The sequence below is a fragment of the Lepidochelys kempii genome, chromosome 8, assembly GCF_965140285.1.
Source record: "Lepidochelys kempii isolate rLepKem1 chromosome 8, rLepKem1.hap1, whole genome shotgun sequence".
Classification (NCBI taxonomy): Eukaryota; Metazoa; Chordata; order Testudines; family Cheloniidae; genus Lepidochelys; species Lepidochelys kempii.
In genome coordinates this window covers 12,644,818-12,662,205 of record NC_136387.1, presented here as the reverse complement: position 1 = coordinate 12,662,205, position 17,388 = coordinate 12,644,818, and the positions used below count along the sequence as shown (strand labels likewise).

Below are 17,388 nucleotides of genomic sequence, written 5' to 3'. Positions count from 1 at the left end.
ACTTCCTCCCCTCCACCCAAGATCCCTCACTGCATAGAAATAACTGTTCTTCCCACAGAGTAGGTGTCTAGTTCAAGCAGCCAGCGGTGGGTGTGGCCAGCTAGATACTGGAGCAAGCTCCTGCTGCTACACCACCACAGAAAATAGAAAGGCAGAGCAAAAGCAATAGCAACAAACCCTTCCAGAAATCAGTAACCGATTGAAGTGTATTTTTTGTGCATGACAAGGTCACACTGACAAGAAGACTGGAGAGCTGTCTGCCCTCCTTTCTTGGAAAACTGTGCAAAGTTTTTTGTGTTTTTAACCCTTTATATTTCTGCAGTTGGGGGGCGGAGGATGTGGGCGTGTGGGAGAAACAGCCCTAAGAAACCAAACCGAACAGCTCCTAGGGCACCATCTGAATAGAGTGTTTTATTTTCAAACCCCCCACCCCTTCCCTCCGTTGCGACTGCTAAAAAAACAAACCCAGCATTTAACGGCCCCTCCCCCGCAGCCTTCTCCAGAAGTGATCAAAATAATAAGGGGGAAAATCCCGTTTCCTAAAGCGGTGGTATTTCAGATACCCTCATCGTCACCCTTCCAGCCACCCAACGAAGTTTGTTTGTCTAGAGGAATAGCCTTCGATTGCATTTTTATCCTGATCTTACCGCCCTCCCCCTTCCCCACCCAGCTTGCACTTTCAGGCACTTCTGGGCAATGCAAGCCCCTTTTTGCCCCTCACGAGGGTCTCCTGCCGGATTTTTTGGGGTCCCTCTTTCCGCCTTGCCCAGAATCTTGTTATTTGCAAGAAACGTCTTTTTGACGCAGGAGAAATGGCAAATTTTAAGTACGTCATTAATATGGCGCCAAAAGATTTTTTTTAAGTATAAGCTTATTTTTTAAGGTTGCAGCAGCCCAGCGTACGCCTGTGCCCATAGCTCGGAGAAGAGAGGGGGAGTGAAGCAGAGGGGGGAGAGGAGGTAAAGAAGTGTGTGCGTTCCACGGCTCCTGCTGAGTGTGTTGTGGTGTGTGGATGTGTGTGCGTGTACGCGGCTGGGGATCATTGCGAAAGCGACCTGATCAGACTTGTACAGTGTGTGTGAGCAACCCGACCCCGCTGCTAGAGACCCAGAGCAAAGGAGAGATGGGGACCCAACGCATCGGGGGGAGGTGAGCAGCAAGGGGGGGGGGAGAAGGGAGGGGGAGAGAAGGCAACACATGCACAAACACAACCGGAGATGGGACCCATGTCTGCTGCACCTGGACCTGCTGCTGCCCAGGAAGAAACAACAAACAAGAAAAAAAGAAATTGAAGAAAGATTTGGGGGGAAGTGAAATCATTCTTGATCATACTAATAATTTTAAAAGTCACTTCTCCGGTCCTCCCACCTGCCCCCCTCCTCAAATAAAAAGGTCAGCAGAAGAAGTGGTCGTTCTTGCAAAGAGATCCTAAGGAAGTCTGGGTTAAAAAAGAAACAGAAACACGCACATAGGGCTGGATCGTGCACAGAGCGGCCATCTCGGCTGGAAGCAATTCTTTTGGGTTCGCATCCATGGAGTTACTTTGTATCCACTCCTAAGAGGAGGGTGTCATCTTCGGATCCAGCAGGGGGGTTATTTCCCCCCCTCTTCATAATGATACCAGATTGATCGTGCAAAGGGGGTTTCCTGATCGTTTCAATCGCTGGAGCATCCCCCCGCCCCCTCTCCACACTCCTCTTTTGTAACCTGAGGGACAGTCTCAACTCTTTGAGGACACTCTCCCGGCAAAGGTAAAGGATGAAGGAGGATTGCATTTTGGATGGCTTTAATTTGCAGCTGATCTTTATTTTGCATCTCTCTGGCTCTCCCCCCCCCCATTTCGCTGGGCTGGCTGCTAGGAAGGAAGGGGGGAAATGTGCAGCATTTTACCCAGATCGATTGCGCATGTTGGTCGCTCATGTTTTAAAGAGTAAAAGGGAAGCAGCAGGAATGTAAACAAGAACTTTTAAAGGGTCGGCGCAGAAGGGTTTTTTATTTTCCAAATTAATGACTGCGGCAGAGCTCACCCCAAACCGCCTCTGGGTTGGGGAGGGGGGAACAGCACAGTTAATTTTTTGCAACGGGCAAAGCAGCCAGGCACCGGGGTCCAAAGGGATCCGGATGGTTGGGGTCGGGAGGGGGGTGTGCGCGACGTGAAAAAAAAAGCGGGGGGGAGAATCTGTGAAATGTGCCACAGGAGGCAGCGAGGGCAGCTCAGCAAGGGAGAGACAGGAGTTTCATTTTGTTGATACGCAGCACGTTCTGGAGCCTTGCAATTCTTGGAGCTGGTGCACATGATCCGCTCCTCTCACGTGCTGGGGCTGCCAGGTCCCTGCCAAATCGTACTCAGACCCAAACAATGCACCGGGGAGCGGGGAGGCAGGCAGCCTTCGCCCCGCTGGCGGGGGTGGCGGAGCCCCGGCTGCGGAGCAGCCTGGCTCAGGGCTGAGCTCCCTGGGCGCTCCGGGTTTGCAGCCCTGCTGTGGCGGGTGGGGGAGGGCCAGCGAGCGAGAGACGCACGCTGCTGGGGGCACGGCGAGGTTTGGGAATGGAAATGTACAGGCAGCGGCCGCGGCAGTCCGGCTGCACGTTGGGGACAGGACTGTAGGGGGCATGGCTGTTGTTTACCTTCTCAAACTCTCACGGTTCCCGGCGGACTCCTCTGGGGGCGTCTCATCCTCTCCTCCATCTCTGCCCGCCCAGCCCCGAGCCAGTCTCCGCTCTCTTGCTCATCCCTCTTTCCTTTCTGCTCCCGTGCATTCCCTCACACCCCTCTGCGCTGCTCGCTCCTGCGGTCTGCCCTTCCTCTCGCTTTCATCCCTGGATTTCTCATCCCCTCCATTCCTGTCTCCTGTCCAGTCCCCTCTGCTCCGTGCAATGCATCCCATCCTCCTCTGGCTGCCTCTCTTGCATCCCTTTCCCTGGCTTCCTGGGTTTGTATCCATTCTCTTTCCTTTTCTCCTGTACCCCATCTTCATCCCTCTTGCCTGTGGCTGCCTCTTGCTAGCTTGCATCTTCCCATTCCCTTCTCCCTCCTGCCCCCTTCATCCCCTTCTCTGCCTCTCACTGCCCCTCTCCTTCTGGCAGGTGCTCATCTCTCATGCACAGCAGCCCTTCCTGTTTGTTTTCTGCAAGGGTCACGTCTTTCTTCCAGGAGATTCATTCAGCAGCATTTGAGGGAATCCCTTTAAGCAAAGATGGGAACAAGAAGTCCTGACATTGAGCAACAAATATTCCCTCTCATCCCCTCTGCTCTCCCCATACAGCCCCTCTTCTCTCTCCATTTGCTGGGGGAGAGACATAGACATCCTCCAAAATGTCCTTCTCACTTTGGGGTTTCGTTCAGACCTGGGCACATTAATACAGCCCTTCCCCTCCTACTCCAATACAGTTCCCCTGCCCCCACCCTTCTCTGTGTCTCATTATCTCACTCTCATCTTTACTCTTCCATGCTCCAATCCCTTGTACACATACATGCCCCCACTGGTTCACCCTAATCTCACACCCAGTCTCTTATAGCCCTTCTCAGGCATGCACTCCATCTCTACCCTTCACTGCTAGAGAGAGACCCATAGTCTCCCACTGGCCTCGTGATACCCACGCTTTCTGTTCCTGCCAGCATCTCACTGGCCCCCTGGTGTTTACCTGGTTTCATTCTTTTACTGATCTATCTTCCTCTTTCTATTTCACTGGTTTGTCTACTCCCCCATCCCTTTCGTGCTAGTTTTTACCGACTTGTTCTCCTCTTTCCCTTCCTCTAGGGGGAAGCAAAATGCATCCGAGATAGCATCTTCTTCAATGTTTATTTTGCAAAGCAGGTACCCTGCTCCCTTGTATCGCATGTGCACATAGTTTACAGAAATGGGAGTGAGCTCTAGAGAAGGTTTATTTCGCTCTTGAATGACTGGACGGACTGCTGGGGGCCCATCAATGTCTCTGGGGAATCATTTAATGATCAGCACTTACCTCCTACTTGCACAATCTTGACCATATTTTTTACAAATTGGTTTGTCTCTTTGGTGGAGCATCTAATGGGATTTTAATTTTAGGAACTGGGTTTACATTTAATTTGGAGCTAATTGCCTTTTCGAGTGACAGTGAATCCATCTGTCAACCTTGAAAGGTGCTTTCAGAGTGAAAAGTGTGGGAAGTTCGGAACTGCTTCTGCAGGGTACAAAAGCTACTGGATTTTCAGGCTCAGGTGCAATTGTGGAAAGACCCCTGTGTGTCCCTAAATCCCATTAATCTTTTGAACAGCAAGTGCAAATCTCAAACTACCTGGCAAGATGCTCTTTCCAAATACCAAACCAATTTGTTTTCTTCCCGTCCCCCACACCATCTATCATTATAAATAATGCAATTATTGTTTTAAATCTGGATCCCCCTTACCAATGAGATCTTTCGAAATGAGGATTTGGCTCCACATAAGGTGGAGCTCAGCCTCTCTCTCGGGGTAAAGAGCCTTGGTCTTAGGAACAGTGTTGGACCTTTAAGCATTTATTAGCCATTGAGGTTAAAGTAATTGCGAGCAAGAAGTAAAAATAGTTTGCAAAAAGGCTAGGTTTGTTTTTTGGTGGGAAAGATCAGGTGGGTTTCTGAAAATCAAGGCTATGTCCAGAGACTGAGTTAAGGGTTATAGGCAGGGAGGTGAAATTAATTTAATTCAATTGTGATTCTGCTAATAGAGCATTTGGCACGAAGCTCTGAAAGTTGCCTGACGTGGTCCTCAAACTGCCAGTTCAATAAGGATTTGATCTTGTGGGATTTTGTGCATGCTCTGCAAGGTTCTGAGTGCCCTTAACTCCCCTGGACTTCAGTTGGAGTTGAGGGTGCTCAGCAACATGCAGGATGGGGCCATTGATTCTATACACAGCATGCAGTGCCCATCCTCATTTACTTTTCTCTCTATATTTGTGCATAACGAATTTTCAGTGCATGACACCCTCTTTGTGCCCAGAGTAACCTCTCTGATGTCCGTGACGGGTTTAAACATGTGGAGAGAGCTGGTTAAAGAGAGGATGAAAATAAAAGTCAGAAAAGGAAAGGAAGGTCATAAATATGAGTAATAAAGAAAAAAATCCCCTTCTAGATATGGAAAAAATGCAAAGCAGAGGAAGTGAGCGGGACTTGTTTTGTTTTAAATTTAAATGAGATTAAAATTTGCTCCAGGACCCAAGACAGCAAATGTGCTTAGTGCAGAGAAGAACAAGGATGCTTGTCTTTTACTTAGACACTTTAGATGCCCTTTGCTCTAAGGCACTGAAATTGACTGCAACCCACACAGAAATTAATGGGTCAGATTCACCACTCCGGATGCAGTGGGGTGCTGTATGACACCACCCAGGCCTGTGGGGACGCTGCTGCAGATGATGCATTCATCCCCAGAAAAGGGCAGCATTAAAATCCAATTGAGGCTTCTTATTTGAAGCCTGCCCAGGAGAGCCAGCAAGCTGGGAGCCATCCTGTCTCAGGCCAGCTACAGACACTTTGCGACTGTGCTGGCCAGCTCCAGGCTTCCCATCAGAGCAAGGGTTGTGGGTGGTTTGCAGTGCTGGGCAGAGGTGGAAAGGTCTGGGGAAGACAGTGGAGGAAGGGACCAGAGGGCAGTATTTTTTCCCTAATTAACATAGCAAAGTGTCTTAATTGAAGCGAGAGCAGGCCAGAAGGCAGCACATGGGGGACAAATCGTAGCTTAAAAATATGTAATGAATCACAGCAGTCTTAAATAGATGAAGTGAACTACTGGGATGTTAGCAGGGTTAGTCAATGGAGTTGATTCATGGCTCCCCTTTCCTCTCCCTTCCACTGACCAACCCTCCCTGCATTCACATCCCGCAGACCCTGGCTATCCGCTCTTGTTCCTCAGCGCCCAGCTGCCCAAGATCCTGATCTCTCTCTTTCTCTGTCTCCTTCTCTCCCAGCCTTCTTCTTGTCCCTAATGATAATGGAAGATCCCCTCTGCCTTTCTGTCCCCTTCTCAAAGCTGTGCGCATCAGCCTTCCCTTTTCTGTCTCCCAGGAATAACCTCCAGAAGTCTCAAGTCTCTGCTTCTCTGCCCTGACCCTTTTCAAGCACCTCCTAGGTAATGAGGACTTGCTTCCCCAGCCAAACTTTACCACCAGGACCTAAAAAGCAGGAAATTGACAAAGAGAAGCCTAGATACCAAGCCATTCTCATTTCTCTGGACATGTAAGGTTCCTTGGTCTGAGGGCCAGGGCGCCCGCTTGGGAGGCAACAGGGAATTGGGTGGATCGATCAGGCATCCTTGTTTGCAGCCGGGTCACTGGGCAAGTGGTGGCTCAGGCCTCCTGCCTGGGGCTAAGGCTCAGGCTTCCTGCCCAAGGGCTAAACAGATAAACAGCCAAGGGCTCATCCAGCACCAAGTGAAGGGCTGGGAATAGGGGGATCTGGGCCCGCCCTGCTTCACCGGGTCCCAGCCCAGAGCCCTAGAAGCGATGGGTGGTCCTGCCAGAAGGTTGGCAGGGAAGCGTGGGCTAGCTGCCTTGTCTCCCAGCAGCACAGCCGAGTCAATGTCTCACCTCCCTGGGCTACTGTCGGCTGGTGAGGCTGCTCCACGGCTGCTGGGGACTGATTCCTCCTCTCCATGTTGAGCGGATCACTCTCCGCTTCCTCTCTGGGTCTCCATCTTGCAGGGCAGCGGCTGGCCTTCTCCCAGGCCGACTCAGGGGACCATTGTCTGCCACAGCTGGTTGAGGGTTCTGCTGGCACTTTGGTGCCCTGGGAAGGACATCTGGCTCCTGGCCTGGCCTGGCCACAACTGAATTGCAAGTTCAGGGCCCTGCTCTTATACTTTCTGTCACACCCCCCTATGTCCTGTGAGGGGGGCGGAGCTTGGTTAGCTGGTTAGATGAGTTAACCCAAGGTGGGTTAATCCCCTCTGTCCTGGAGTGAGGCCGCTCTGCATCACACATGCCTTGATGATTTACCAGCAGAATCAGGGAATCGGGGGGTGATTGGGCCCAGTGTGTGTATTTCCTTGCCAGGCTTTAATAATGCTCTCTAGAGATTTGTTAACCATGTGAAGCTAATTCAGCCCTGGTGTAAGTGGGAAGCAGTGCAACATCCACTGAAACCTTAGGAGCTGCTCTTAGTCATGTCAGGGTTGAATTTGACCTGTGGCGTTTTTGCACAGCAAATTCTGCCCCTTAACTGAAAGGTTTGTTCTCTTGTTATCACAAAGCAATCTAAATATACCAAATGCAAAATCCCTATTGGAGTCCATGGGAGTTTTGTCTGAATAATGATTGAGTCCTGTAGGATTTGGCTCCAAAAGTGTAAAGGTAAAATTTATGTCTCAGTCCAATGAGGATGAAAGAGCCTGTGACAGTATAATATCTAAAGCCTCCCTATCCTCTTCTCCGTATGTTATACCTGTCTAATTGCCTATCATACAGACCTCAAGACAAGGCAAATAAACAGTTAACACAAAAGGGAAAACACAATGAGCTGCCCCATTCTTGTAATTCACAAAAATGGAATGGCAGTTCCATGGGTTGTTATAAGAAAGTTACTGATTCGGAAAAAAGTTTCCTAAGTTGCCACTGGGGCTACTGCTCTCTATTTGTATTTCTGTTTCTTTATGTTAGTATTAAACAGAGAAGTTGTTTCTCACAGCTCCCATTGGAATTTAGGAAGAAAACACAGAATTCAATGTATTTTTCACAACCATCACACAAAATAAGAAGTCGTTAGAGAGGGGAAGCTATGAGTACCAGGGAAGGTCTTAGGATAGGCATACCTCCCCTCAAAAACAAACCCAAAACAAACCAGAAATATATGGTGACCAAATAATTTTTTACTGTAATTTTCTCTCCAGAGAACGTATGTAGATTAGAGTTGACTCTAGGGGCTGCAGTCACATGTTAAAGTGGTTTAGGAATTTGTGAATAGAGTTTGCTGTATAATTCTGTCTTTCATGTTAAAGAGTGCCTCTATAGGAGAGACCTTTGCAGTCAAAATTATATTAGCATCTTATTTTATTCATGCTCCTTAGTGACCCGCTGTAGAGGTGGTCTCAGAAATTGCCTGCTTAGAATGCATTTTTCGGAAAGTAACTGTATTTTGTAATGGGGCATTGTTAGGCCATGGTTCTGTGCTTGAGTATGAACTGTAAAGCTGAAACCAGAGGGGAGTTCAGGGAGATTTTTGTGCTGTGGCCCCCATGGTCTGTGGAACCATTCATCACAGGCATATGTGAAGTCTTCTAGCACTTCCGCTTCACCTACAATATCCGAGAATGCTTTATTCTACCAAAATGTTTCGTTGCAACCCTGGGTACCTGTGATGCCACAGAATGAGATAGTGCATTTTGGAGAATAGATGCATTTGTTGTGCCAGAGCAGAATCTCTGCCCAGTGAGCTAAGATGTGCCAATGGATTTCCCAAAGCATATGAAGGGTGAAGGGTTAGTCAAAAAGTGTTTCATTTGCGAATGCCCCTCAAAGCCTGGCAAAAGGCTTTCTAATGGTCTTTGCTTCTGTAAAACCTAAGTGTTGGGCTAATGTGACCTGGCAGTGACCTTTAAGAGCATTATTTTTTTTTCCCATTTGTTTATGACTTTGACAAAGATCCTCTATGTGGAAAAATGTCAATGTCAATTAAAGGAGAAATGAAATTAAAACATGAATCAAGATTGTTTTTAAAGTGTCAGATATGTTTGTGGACTTGAAAAATTACAGAGTAGTGTGTTTTCAAACCAAATTGGCTGTGAAAACTTCTTTCACAGACCAGGCAAGGCTTGAGTCCAGGCTCTTATAGGTCTGTGTTTTCTCTGCTAGAGATGATGACATAACTAAAGGAATGTAAGGAATGTAGCTCCCTGCATTGTTACGTAGGCTGCCTGAGGGGTGGCTTAGTGATCTAATCAGCAGGTTGGGGCAATTTAGATTCCCTGGAATCACATGTTCAAATTCTGGTAGAGTTGACTCAGCTATTTATTCCTCCAAGATTAATGAATTGAGTGCCATGTACTTCACTGCGTAGGGGCTTTCAGACAAGATGTTAAGAAAGCAGTATCCTTTCTGTTCTGCATAGAAATTAAAGACCCTGCAACATTTTTCCTAAGAGCTGTGATTGGTTCAGTGCCCTGGGCCAAAATGTCCTCTCCCTTCACTTGTGCAGTGCAATGTGCATCAGCTGGCTGTCTTCATCCACCCAAGATCTGGAGGCATTTCAGTAGTGCTATATGTCTATATGGCAGGTTCTGTTCAAATCAATGGAGTTAATCCAGATTTAAAGCAGAATTAGGTAGAGCAGAATTTGTTTTAGAGGGTGCATTCCTGGCTTCACTCAAGTCAGTGGCAAAGCAATTGACTTATATAGAACCAGGAGTTTACCATAGAATCATAGAATATCAGAGTTGGAAGGGACCTAAGGAGGTCATCTAGTCCAACCCCCTGCTCAAAAGCAGGACCCATACCCAATTAAATCATCCCAGCCAGGGCTTTGTCAAGCCTGACCTTAAAAACTTCTAAGGAAGGAGATTCCACCACCTCCCTAGGCAACACATTCCAGTGTTTCACCACCCTCCTAGTGAAAAAGTTTTTCCTAATATCCAACCTAAACCTCCCCCACTGCAACTTGAGACCATTACTCCTTGCCTTTACCCATGCTGTGTAAATCACTTTGGAATGAAAGATGCTGTGTAAATGTAAAATAGTATTATATACTAATCCTGTAGTCTTTCTGTATTTAGAATTCACATGGATTTTGATGGGAGAGATGTGTGTGGAACGTCTGCATTATTGCCTTATCAAAATAATGTTTGCCCTTCTATAATGGCTTCCATCCAAGGATCTCAAAGCACTTTACAAACATAAATAAAGGTTAGCTTCCTCATTCCTGGGGGCAGGGCCTTATTTACAGGTGAGGAAAACGAGTTACAGAGAAAGTTAAGTGACTTGTGTAAGATCACTCAGGAAGTCTGTAGAACAGCTGGGAACAGGACTGAGGGGCCAAATTCAGTCTGTGTGAAATCAGTGGAGTTTCAGTGGAGTATGCCAGGGCAGAAATTAGTCCTAGTCACCTGACTCTCAGACCTGTGCCTTGATCACATAACAGTCCTTCTTCCCTTGGGTGAAGGCCTTAGGGGTCAATAATACTATCATGTCTTCCAGGAGAACCTTAAATGGATGACACATGCCTTGGTGCTCTGCTGGAAATTCCATTGGGCACTACTAGAATCCTTGGTTTCCATGGCTGTTTCATTCTACTAGGCTATATTTGTTTCAGTTGTATGAAGAATTAGCCCCAGGATTCAGTCAGTCAATCAGAAGCCCAATCGTGCTCCAAAATCCTGTGTGGCAGTTGGAACCAATAGGAACCAGCTGAAAATGTCCAACTGAATTTTCACTAAGGATAAGTAAACTGCTGTTAAATCCATCTTCAATATATTTTTCCCCAAGCAAAATCTAATGGCTAGTAAGTACAAGGCTGGTTTAATAACATCTGTTTCCTCTTGAATCACTCCAAGTATTGATATTGCCATATTCTCAAGAAACAGTTTTAATCATGTTTTGACAGTGCAATGTTTTACCACAACACTGATAGTTAAATGTTTATGTTACTTTGTAGTATTATCCCTTATAATGCTGAGATAAAACATTGCACATGTACTGAGAAATAAAGACATTGCTAGGATTTTATATGTTGAGGCATTGGTGGGTATTCTCATATTCTCCAAGGGAAAATGGGATGCTACAGGGTGCTATCAAGTGTGGTTTGTTGCTAATAGCTACTCTGATTAAATCACACGCACAAAATACATACAAATGTTTTATTCTCGTTTTCCTCCTAAGATTGTAGGAAAAAGGGGGGTAAGTGCAATCTAAGTCCCCCTTAGCCTTCTTAGGAAAAATAAATTACTGGGAGGAATGCCATGAGAATGTGTGCATGTGTGTGTGTATATATATATATATATATGTATGTATATGTACATAACATATGAAATATCTGCCCACATCCCATAATATCGGTTAGATTAGTGAATAAGACTAATCACTTTTCCGCTGTAGCTCTCAAACCTCTGCAGAGGTGGGGAAGTACCATTATACACGTTTTACAGATTGGGAAACTGAGGGACAGAGAGGCTAATTATTTTAAAGTGGCTCTTAGTCTGGGCGCTTCAGTTTTTGTGTGTCCAATATTAGGGTCCTAGGATTTGATTGTCAGGACTACTAAGCCCTCACCATTCCCATTGACTTCAGTCAATTCTGTGACTTGTTCAAGGTCACAAAGCGAGTCAGCAGCAGAAGAGGGAATATCCCTTGTACCATGCTGATAGCGTCCAGAGGTTGGATTGCTGGACTCAGCTGTGCAAGAGGCCACCCCTTCAAATCCTCTGGGGAAATTGCAGTTAGTGCAGAGTGGTGAGGAGTAGATAGAACCATGGCTTTTTAGGCATTGTTTTTCAGGCAGAGATCACATTACACCTGTTTCAGATTACACCTGTTTCAGAGTAGCAGCCGTGTTAGTCTGTATTCGCAAAAAGAAAAGGAGGACTTGTGGCACCTTAGAGACTAACAAATTTATTTGGGCATAAGCTTTCGTGAGCTACAGCTCACTTCATCGGACGCATTACACCTGTGCTTTGCGATCTACCCCAGCTTTCATTTGATTTCCAGGTGAAGTTTATTGGCTTGGCTCCTGTCTCCTGGAGACCTGTCACATCATGTGATTCCTTAGCAGTGGTGATGTAAGATGATTAATAGACCTGGGAGGGGACTGGTGGCAGGGTGTTCTTGGTGAGGGGTTCAGGTCTTCCGAGCAGGCTTCCCACCTTGATTTACTAGAGACTGGATTTTGTGACCTTTGGGACATAATGCAAGACTCAGTTGTTCTCGCGGGCTTTGCCGGGATGGGTCAGGGGTTGAGATGGAGGCCTTGATGAATGTTACACCAGTGTTATGGAAAGGTTAGTAGGAGATCTGTGTTAAGGGAAGTATATTTAAGGTTTGTATGGAATGCAACTAGGATTTGACAGGCACATGTGAAGTCTAAACTGATATTGGCTGAGATATTGGCTGAGTCGGCATGTGGGAAGATGAGTCAGAGGGTGACATCCTGGCTCCTCTGAAGTCAATGGCAAAACTCCTATTGACTTCAGTAGAGCCCGGATTTCACCGAGACCCTATTAAAAGTACATAGATCCATTTCTTACATCTATTCCCTTCTTAACATTATAGCTCAATCCTGTAGTTCACTGGCCATCTATTGCCATATTCGACAAGTGACTCCTGCTTGATTCAGTAGCTCTGTATTCCAGTCTTTAAGGCATCTTACCATGGGTTCTCTGTGCTGTAGTGGTGAGCATTCTTCACTAGTGCATTTGGGTGCCAGACTTGAATGGGCATTAGGCAAATTGCTGTGCAGAGCAGAGCGACAAAAATGCTATCACATTCTTACCTCCTAGCAGTGGAGAAACTCAGGAGAGAAATTTTGCCATCCTTAAAGTTTTGTGAAGTAGGGACTCAGTGCTGTTTTACATGCTTTACCCCCGATACTTCTCTGTCATTAGGGTAAGTATTTGCGAGTGTGACTGGGTTAATGTGATGCGTGGATACTCAGAGATAACAGTGATTTGGTACAGTGATGAGTTTCCTGAACAGTAAGTGTAACATTCAATTTCTTTTGTTACAGATGGAAGAGAAACGACGAAAGTACTCAATCAGCAGTGATAACTCAGACACCACTGACAGTAAGACCTTTAATTCAAGGCTTTGAACAAGATAACTAAGCGATTCACCTCCAGCAGGGAAAGCATTTGAATAATTACTTTCCAAGGAGTTGGGAAAGCTGCATTTACTGGGTAGTCTCTGTACAATAAATTGTGCACTGGGATCCATTTTCAAAGATACATTACTGATGTACAACGAGTTGATATCAATTTAAATGTCTGGCTGTGGGCGTCTCTTATCTGATAAAAGTGTCCTCCTCTGGTGAGCAGTTTGGATGAGAGAGAGAGAGAGTTACAAAACAGCGTTGATTGCAGAATTCAAATAAAACAAAGCCCTTATTAGACAGGACACTGTGGACTGTCTTCTCACCTTTGTTACACTCAGTGTGCATTTAGCTTCAGATGGAATCATGTTGATGGAAAATAAAGTTCTTATTGGGAAACTGTGTATTGAGCATTCCCTGTGGTCTCTCTGAAAATGGAACCCCTTGATTCCTCATCATGAGAGGCGAATTAGATTGGGGAAAAGGCATTAAGGCCTCAATTCAGCAAGGCATGTAAGATTATACTTAATTATAAGCATGTGTTTCACTTCCCTATTCAGCCGTGCATTAAAGCACATGCTTAAGTATAAGCATGTGTGTAAGTGCTTTGCTGAATTGGGGCCTAAGGGCACAGACTTGTGAATTGTGGAGAGCCCTTCACTCCTACTTGCTTCAGTGCCATTGCCCGCTGCTGGAGAACTATAGTGTCCCAGAGACTCTGTTATAACCTCTCAGCTGGTCTGTACAGATTTCTGTTGGTTTCAGACACAGGAACAAATAAGTAGACGTGGGATTTATTGAGAGCTAGTCCCTTGCAGGATCAGGCCATTAGAATGTTGAAGACTGGGAGACTCCCAGCCACTGACATTAAAGTCATGGCCTCATGGTTCTTTTTCCAGCAGGATTTTGTCCTTATAATGTGGGTTAGATGAGATAAAGGGTGGTTGCAGTTCCCACAGCTGTAGCCAGAGTAAGTGCCCTCCCTGATCATGATGGGAATCCCAGAAGGCAACACCAGTGGGGGAGATTGTAATGTTAAAAGGAATAATTAGGGCTATACACCAGGATGGCAGTAGGGTCCCTCTTTTTGTAGTCAGTACCTTGTATTGACACTGGGGTTGCTGTACAATGAGTGAATGAGCAGCACTAATCTGGACTTCCTGAACAGGGCCCTGCCATCACTGTCTGCAGTGACATGGTGGCATTTATGTTGCAAGAACAATAGTAGTGGAGGATGTGTGGCATATCCCTGGAGATGGTTCCTGGAGACAGTAGGTGGAAGGGGCTGAGGATCATTAAGGATGGGGCGGGAGCATGAGATCCATAATGCCACAATCTAGCACCAAGCAGGGAAGAATTCTTGTCAAATTTAGGCCCAGTCCTATGATGTGCCAAGTGCCCCTTGCGAGGTCCTGAGTGCTGGCAGCAGCCTTAGATTTCAGTGCCTGTTGAGGGCACTCAAGACTTCCCAGGAGGTGCTGAGTAGTACCATGAGTGACTTTTCCCCACATCTCAGGATTCAAGTGTTACACAGTGTTGTAACTGTGTCACTGATTTAATTTAAGCCCCAGACAGGAATGTTCCATCAAACTGTGCTTAGGCCCGGTGTTCTGGATAGCTCATGGATTATCAGTGGGATATGGGGCCTCTCACTCATAGGTTGCTTGTTCAAGTACCGTACAGCCCAGCTAAGTGATGGCTCTTCAGTGTCTTACATGAAATTGGTTTGGTGGTGTGAGTCCATTTCCTAGGAAACAAGTGTCCACACCATGACATGATTCCTTTTTTGCTGTCTCAGCCAAGAACAGAGTCTAAACTGTACCTCTGCCCCTGGAGTTTCTTCCTTCTTCCTCATAAAGAAGGCCCTTGGCAGGACTGTAGTGATGCTTGCTCTGCTGCTCCTGCCCATGCTGTACCTGTTCTCTAGATATCAGGTCTGTCCAACTCCTACTGGAGTCTTTGGAATTTGGATTGGGCTCAAATAGAGCACTTCAGGCTCCAGGGCTGCTGCTGTCAACAGCGCGGACTTCTCAGAAAATTAAATAAATAAAAATCCTGGGATTCCGGATTTTCCCTTCCTTCAGAGGCTAAACTCCAACTTCTGTTCCCCTAATTCCCAAAGATTCAGAGGCTTACTAAACCCAGTAGCGTTAACTAGCTTCCGTGGGCTTCTTGGGGTAAGGCATATATTTAATCATGGTATTAAACAACACAGACTTATCTCTATTGGACTTTGGTATTTATGCAGCAGGTAATATCTCAGCTGTTGACAAATGCTCTCCCGCAGCGTAATTGTAAACAAAACTGTGACCTTTTTTATGCCTTTGCCAGAAAGAGATGGTAGCCTGGTGTATTATCTTGGTTCACGTGGTTTTAATACCACATTGTAGTTTGCTTTGAGGCAGGTAAAGTGAGAATTATTGATTAGATCTCTTAGTGCAAACTGTGGGCCTGATCTTGTAACCCCTACTCATTGAGTAAGGTCTACTGGTGTGAGTAATGACTGCAGGTTCAGGCCTTATGCTGTGTAGTGTACCCACATGTTCCCTTTATACACCTGTGGAACTCAAAGTGGATTACATTTATACTGAACCCGCCATCATGACATCTGGCCTTACATTACAGCAATGGAAATTAGCACCTGTTGCCAACAATTGGCACAGTCAAACCTAGTCCAGATTCCACCTCCCGCAAAATAGGTACAATAAATAAAAAGGCACAAGACAAACTAACATCTCTTTTCTTGTGTCCTAAAAATCAACAAATCTGAGATTTAGCCAGTCATGTGAGGGAGTTGACTTCAAAGCCAGGGTTCCCCACCAAGAATGCCCTGAGAAGAGACAGCAGGTGCACCCGCTGGTAGCAACTGCCACAGGGAGGTATGTAAGGATATGTCTACGCTACGAAATTAGGTTGAATTTATAGAAGTCGGTTTTGTAGAAAACGTTTTTATACAGTCGACTGTGTGTGTCCCCACACAAATGCTCTAAGTGCATGTAGTCGGCGGAGTGTGTCCACAGTACCGAGGCAACCGTCGACTTCCGGAGCGTTGCACTGTGGGTAGCTATCCCACAGTTCCCGCTGTCTCTGCCGCCCATTTGAATTCTGGGTAGAAATCCCAGTGCCTGGTGGGGCTAAAACATTGTCGCGGGTGGTTCTGGGTACATGTCGTCAGGCCCCTCCCTTGCCTCCCTCTTTCCGTGAAAACAAGGGCAGACAATCGTTTTGTGCCTTTTTTCTCAAGTTACCTGTGCAGACGTCATACCACGGCAAGCATGGAGCCCACTCAGCTAACCGTCACCGTATGTCTCCTGGGTGCTGGCAGACGCGGTACTGCATTGCTACACAGCAGCAGTTTATTGCCTTTTGGCAGCAGACAGTGCAGTGTGATTGGTAGCCATCGTCGACGTAGTCCTGGGTGCTCTTTTAACCACCCTCAATGAGGTCAGGGGCGCCTGGGCAAACATGGGAGAGACTCAGCTAGGTCATTTCTCTTTTAAGTTTCGTCTCATGGCGATTGAGTCCTACCAGCAGTGCACTGTCTTTTAATCAGCAGCCAGCAGAAGACAATGGCCAGTAGTCATACTGCACCGTCTTCCGCCAAGCACCCAGGAGATGATGATGGCTAGCGGACGTACTGCAAAGTCTGCTGCCAGCAAGATGTATAAAGATAGATAAAGTGGCTCAAAACAAGAAATAGACCAGTTTTGTTTTGTATTCATTTTCTCCTCCCTCCCTGCGTGAAATCAATGGCCTGCTAAACCCAGTTTTGAGTTCTATCCTTGAGGTTTTGAGTTCTATCCTTGAGGGGGCCATTCAGTTTCTCGCAAAGCCACCCCCTTTGTTGATTTTAATTCCCTGTAAGCCAACCCTGTAAGTCATGTCGTCAGTTGCCCCTCCCTCCATCAGGGCAATGGCAGACAGTCGTTCCGCGCCTTTTTTCTGTGCAGACACCATACCACGGCAAGCATGGAGCCTGCTCAGATCACTTTGGCAATTAGGAGCACATTAAACACCACATGCATTACCCAGCAGTATATGCAGCACCAGAACCTGGCAAAGTGAAACTGGGTGAGTAGGGGACGTCAGCGCAGTGACAAGAGTGATGAGGACATGGACACAGACTTCTCTCAAAGCACGGGCCCTGGCAATGTGGGCATCATGGTGCTAATGGGGCAGGTTCATGTGGTGGAACGCCGATTATAGGCTCGGGAAACAAGCACAGACTGGTGGGACCAGGTTGCAGTGTTGCAGGTCTGGGACGATTCCCAGTGGTTGCAAAACTTTCGCATGTGTAAGGGCACTTTCATGGAACTTTGTGACTTGCTTTCCCCTGCCCTGAGGCGCAAGAATACCAAGATGAGAGCAGCCCTCACAGTTGAGAAGCGAGTGGCAATAGCCCTGTGGAAGCTTGCAACGCCAGACAGCTACCGGTCAGTCGGGAATCAATTTGGAGTGGGCAAATCTACTGTGGGGGCTGCTGTGATGCAAGTAGCCAATGCAATCAAAGATCTGCTGATATCAAGGGTAGTTACCCTGGGAAATGTGCAGGTCATAGTGGATGGCTTTGCTGCAATGGGATTCCCTAACTGTGGTGGGGCCATAGACGGAACCCATATCCCTATCATGGCACTGGAGCACCAAGCCCGC

At 46.7% G+C, this 17,388-nt stretch overlaps 1 protein-coding gene across 4 annotated transcripts in view; it reads left to right on the top strand.

The window, feature by feature from the left end:
- The first annotated feature begins 548 nt into the window (after nt 1-548).
- Nucleotides 549-17,388, top strand: part of JADE2 (jade family PHD finger 2) — a 156,388-nt gene continuing 139,548 nt past the window's right edge. Inside the window, exons 1-3 of one of the 4 annotated variants that reach the window (XM_078853993.1) lie at nt 1,158-1,751; nt 9,716-9,845; nt 12,658-12,715. In XM_078853993.1, the coding sequence (XP_078710119.1) occupies nt 12,658-12,715 (58 nt within the window). In that variant the 5' untranslated portion in view covers nt 1,158-1,751; nt 9,716-9,845. Of the gene's footprint in view, nt 960-1,157; nt 1,752-9,715; nt 9,846-12,657; nt 12,716-17,388 lie in introns of those variants that run through there. The other 3 variants (XM_073355547.2, XM_073355546.2, XM_073355549.2) reach the window with 3 other exon arrangements.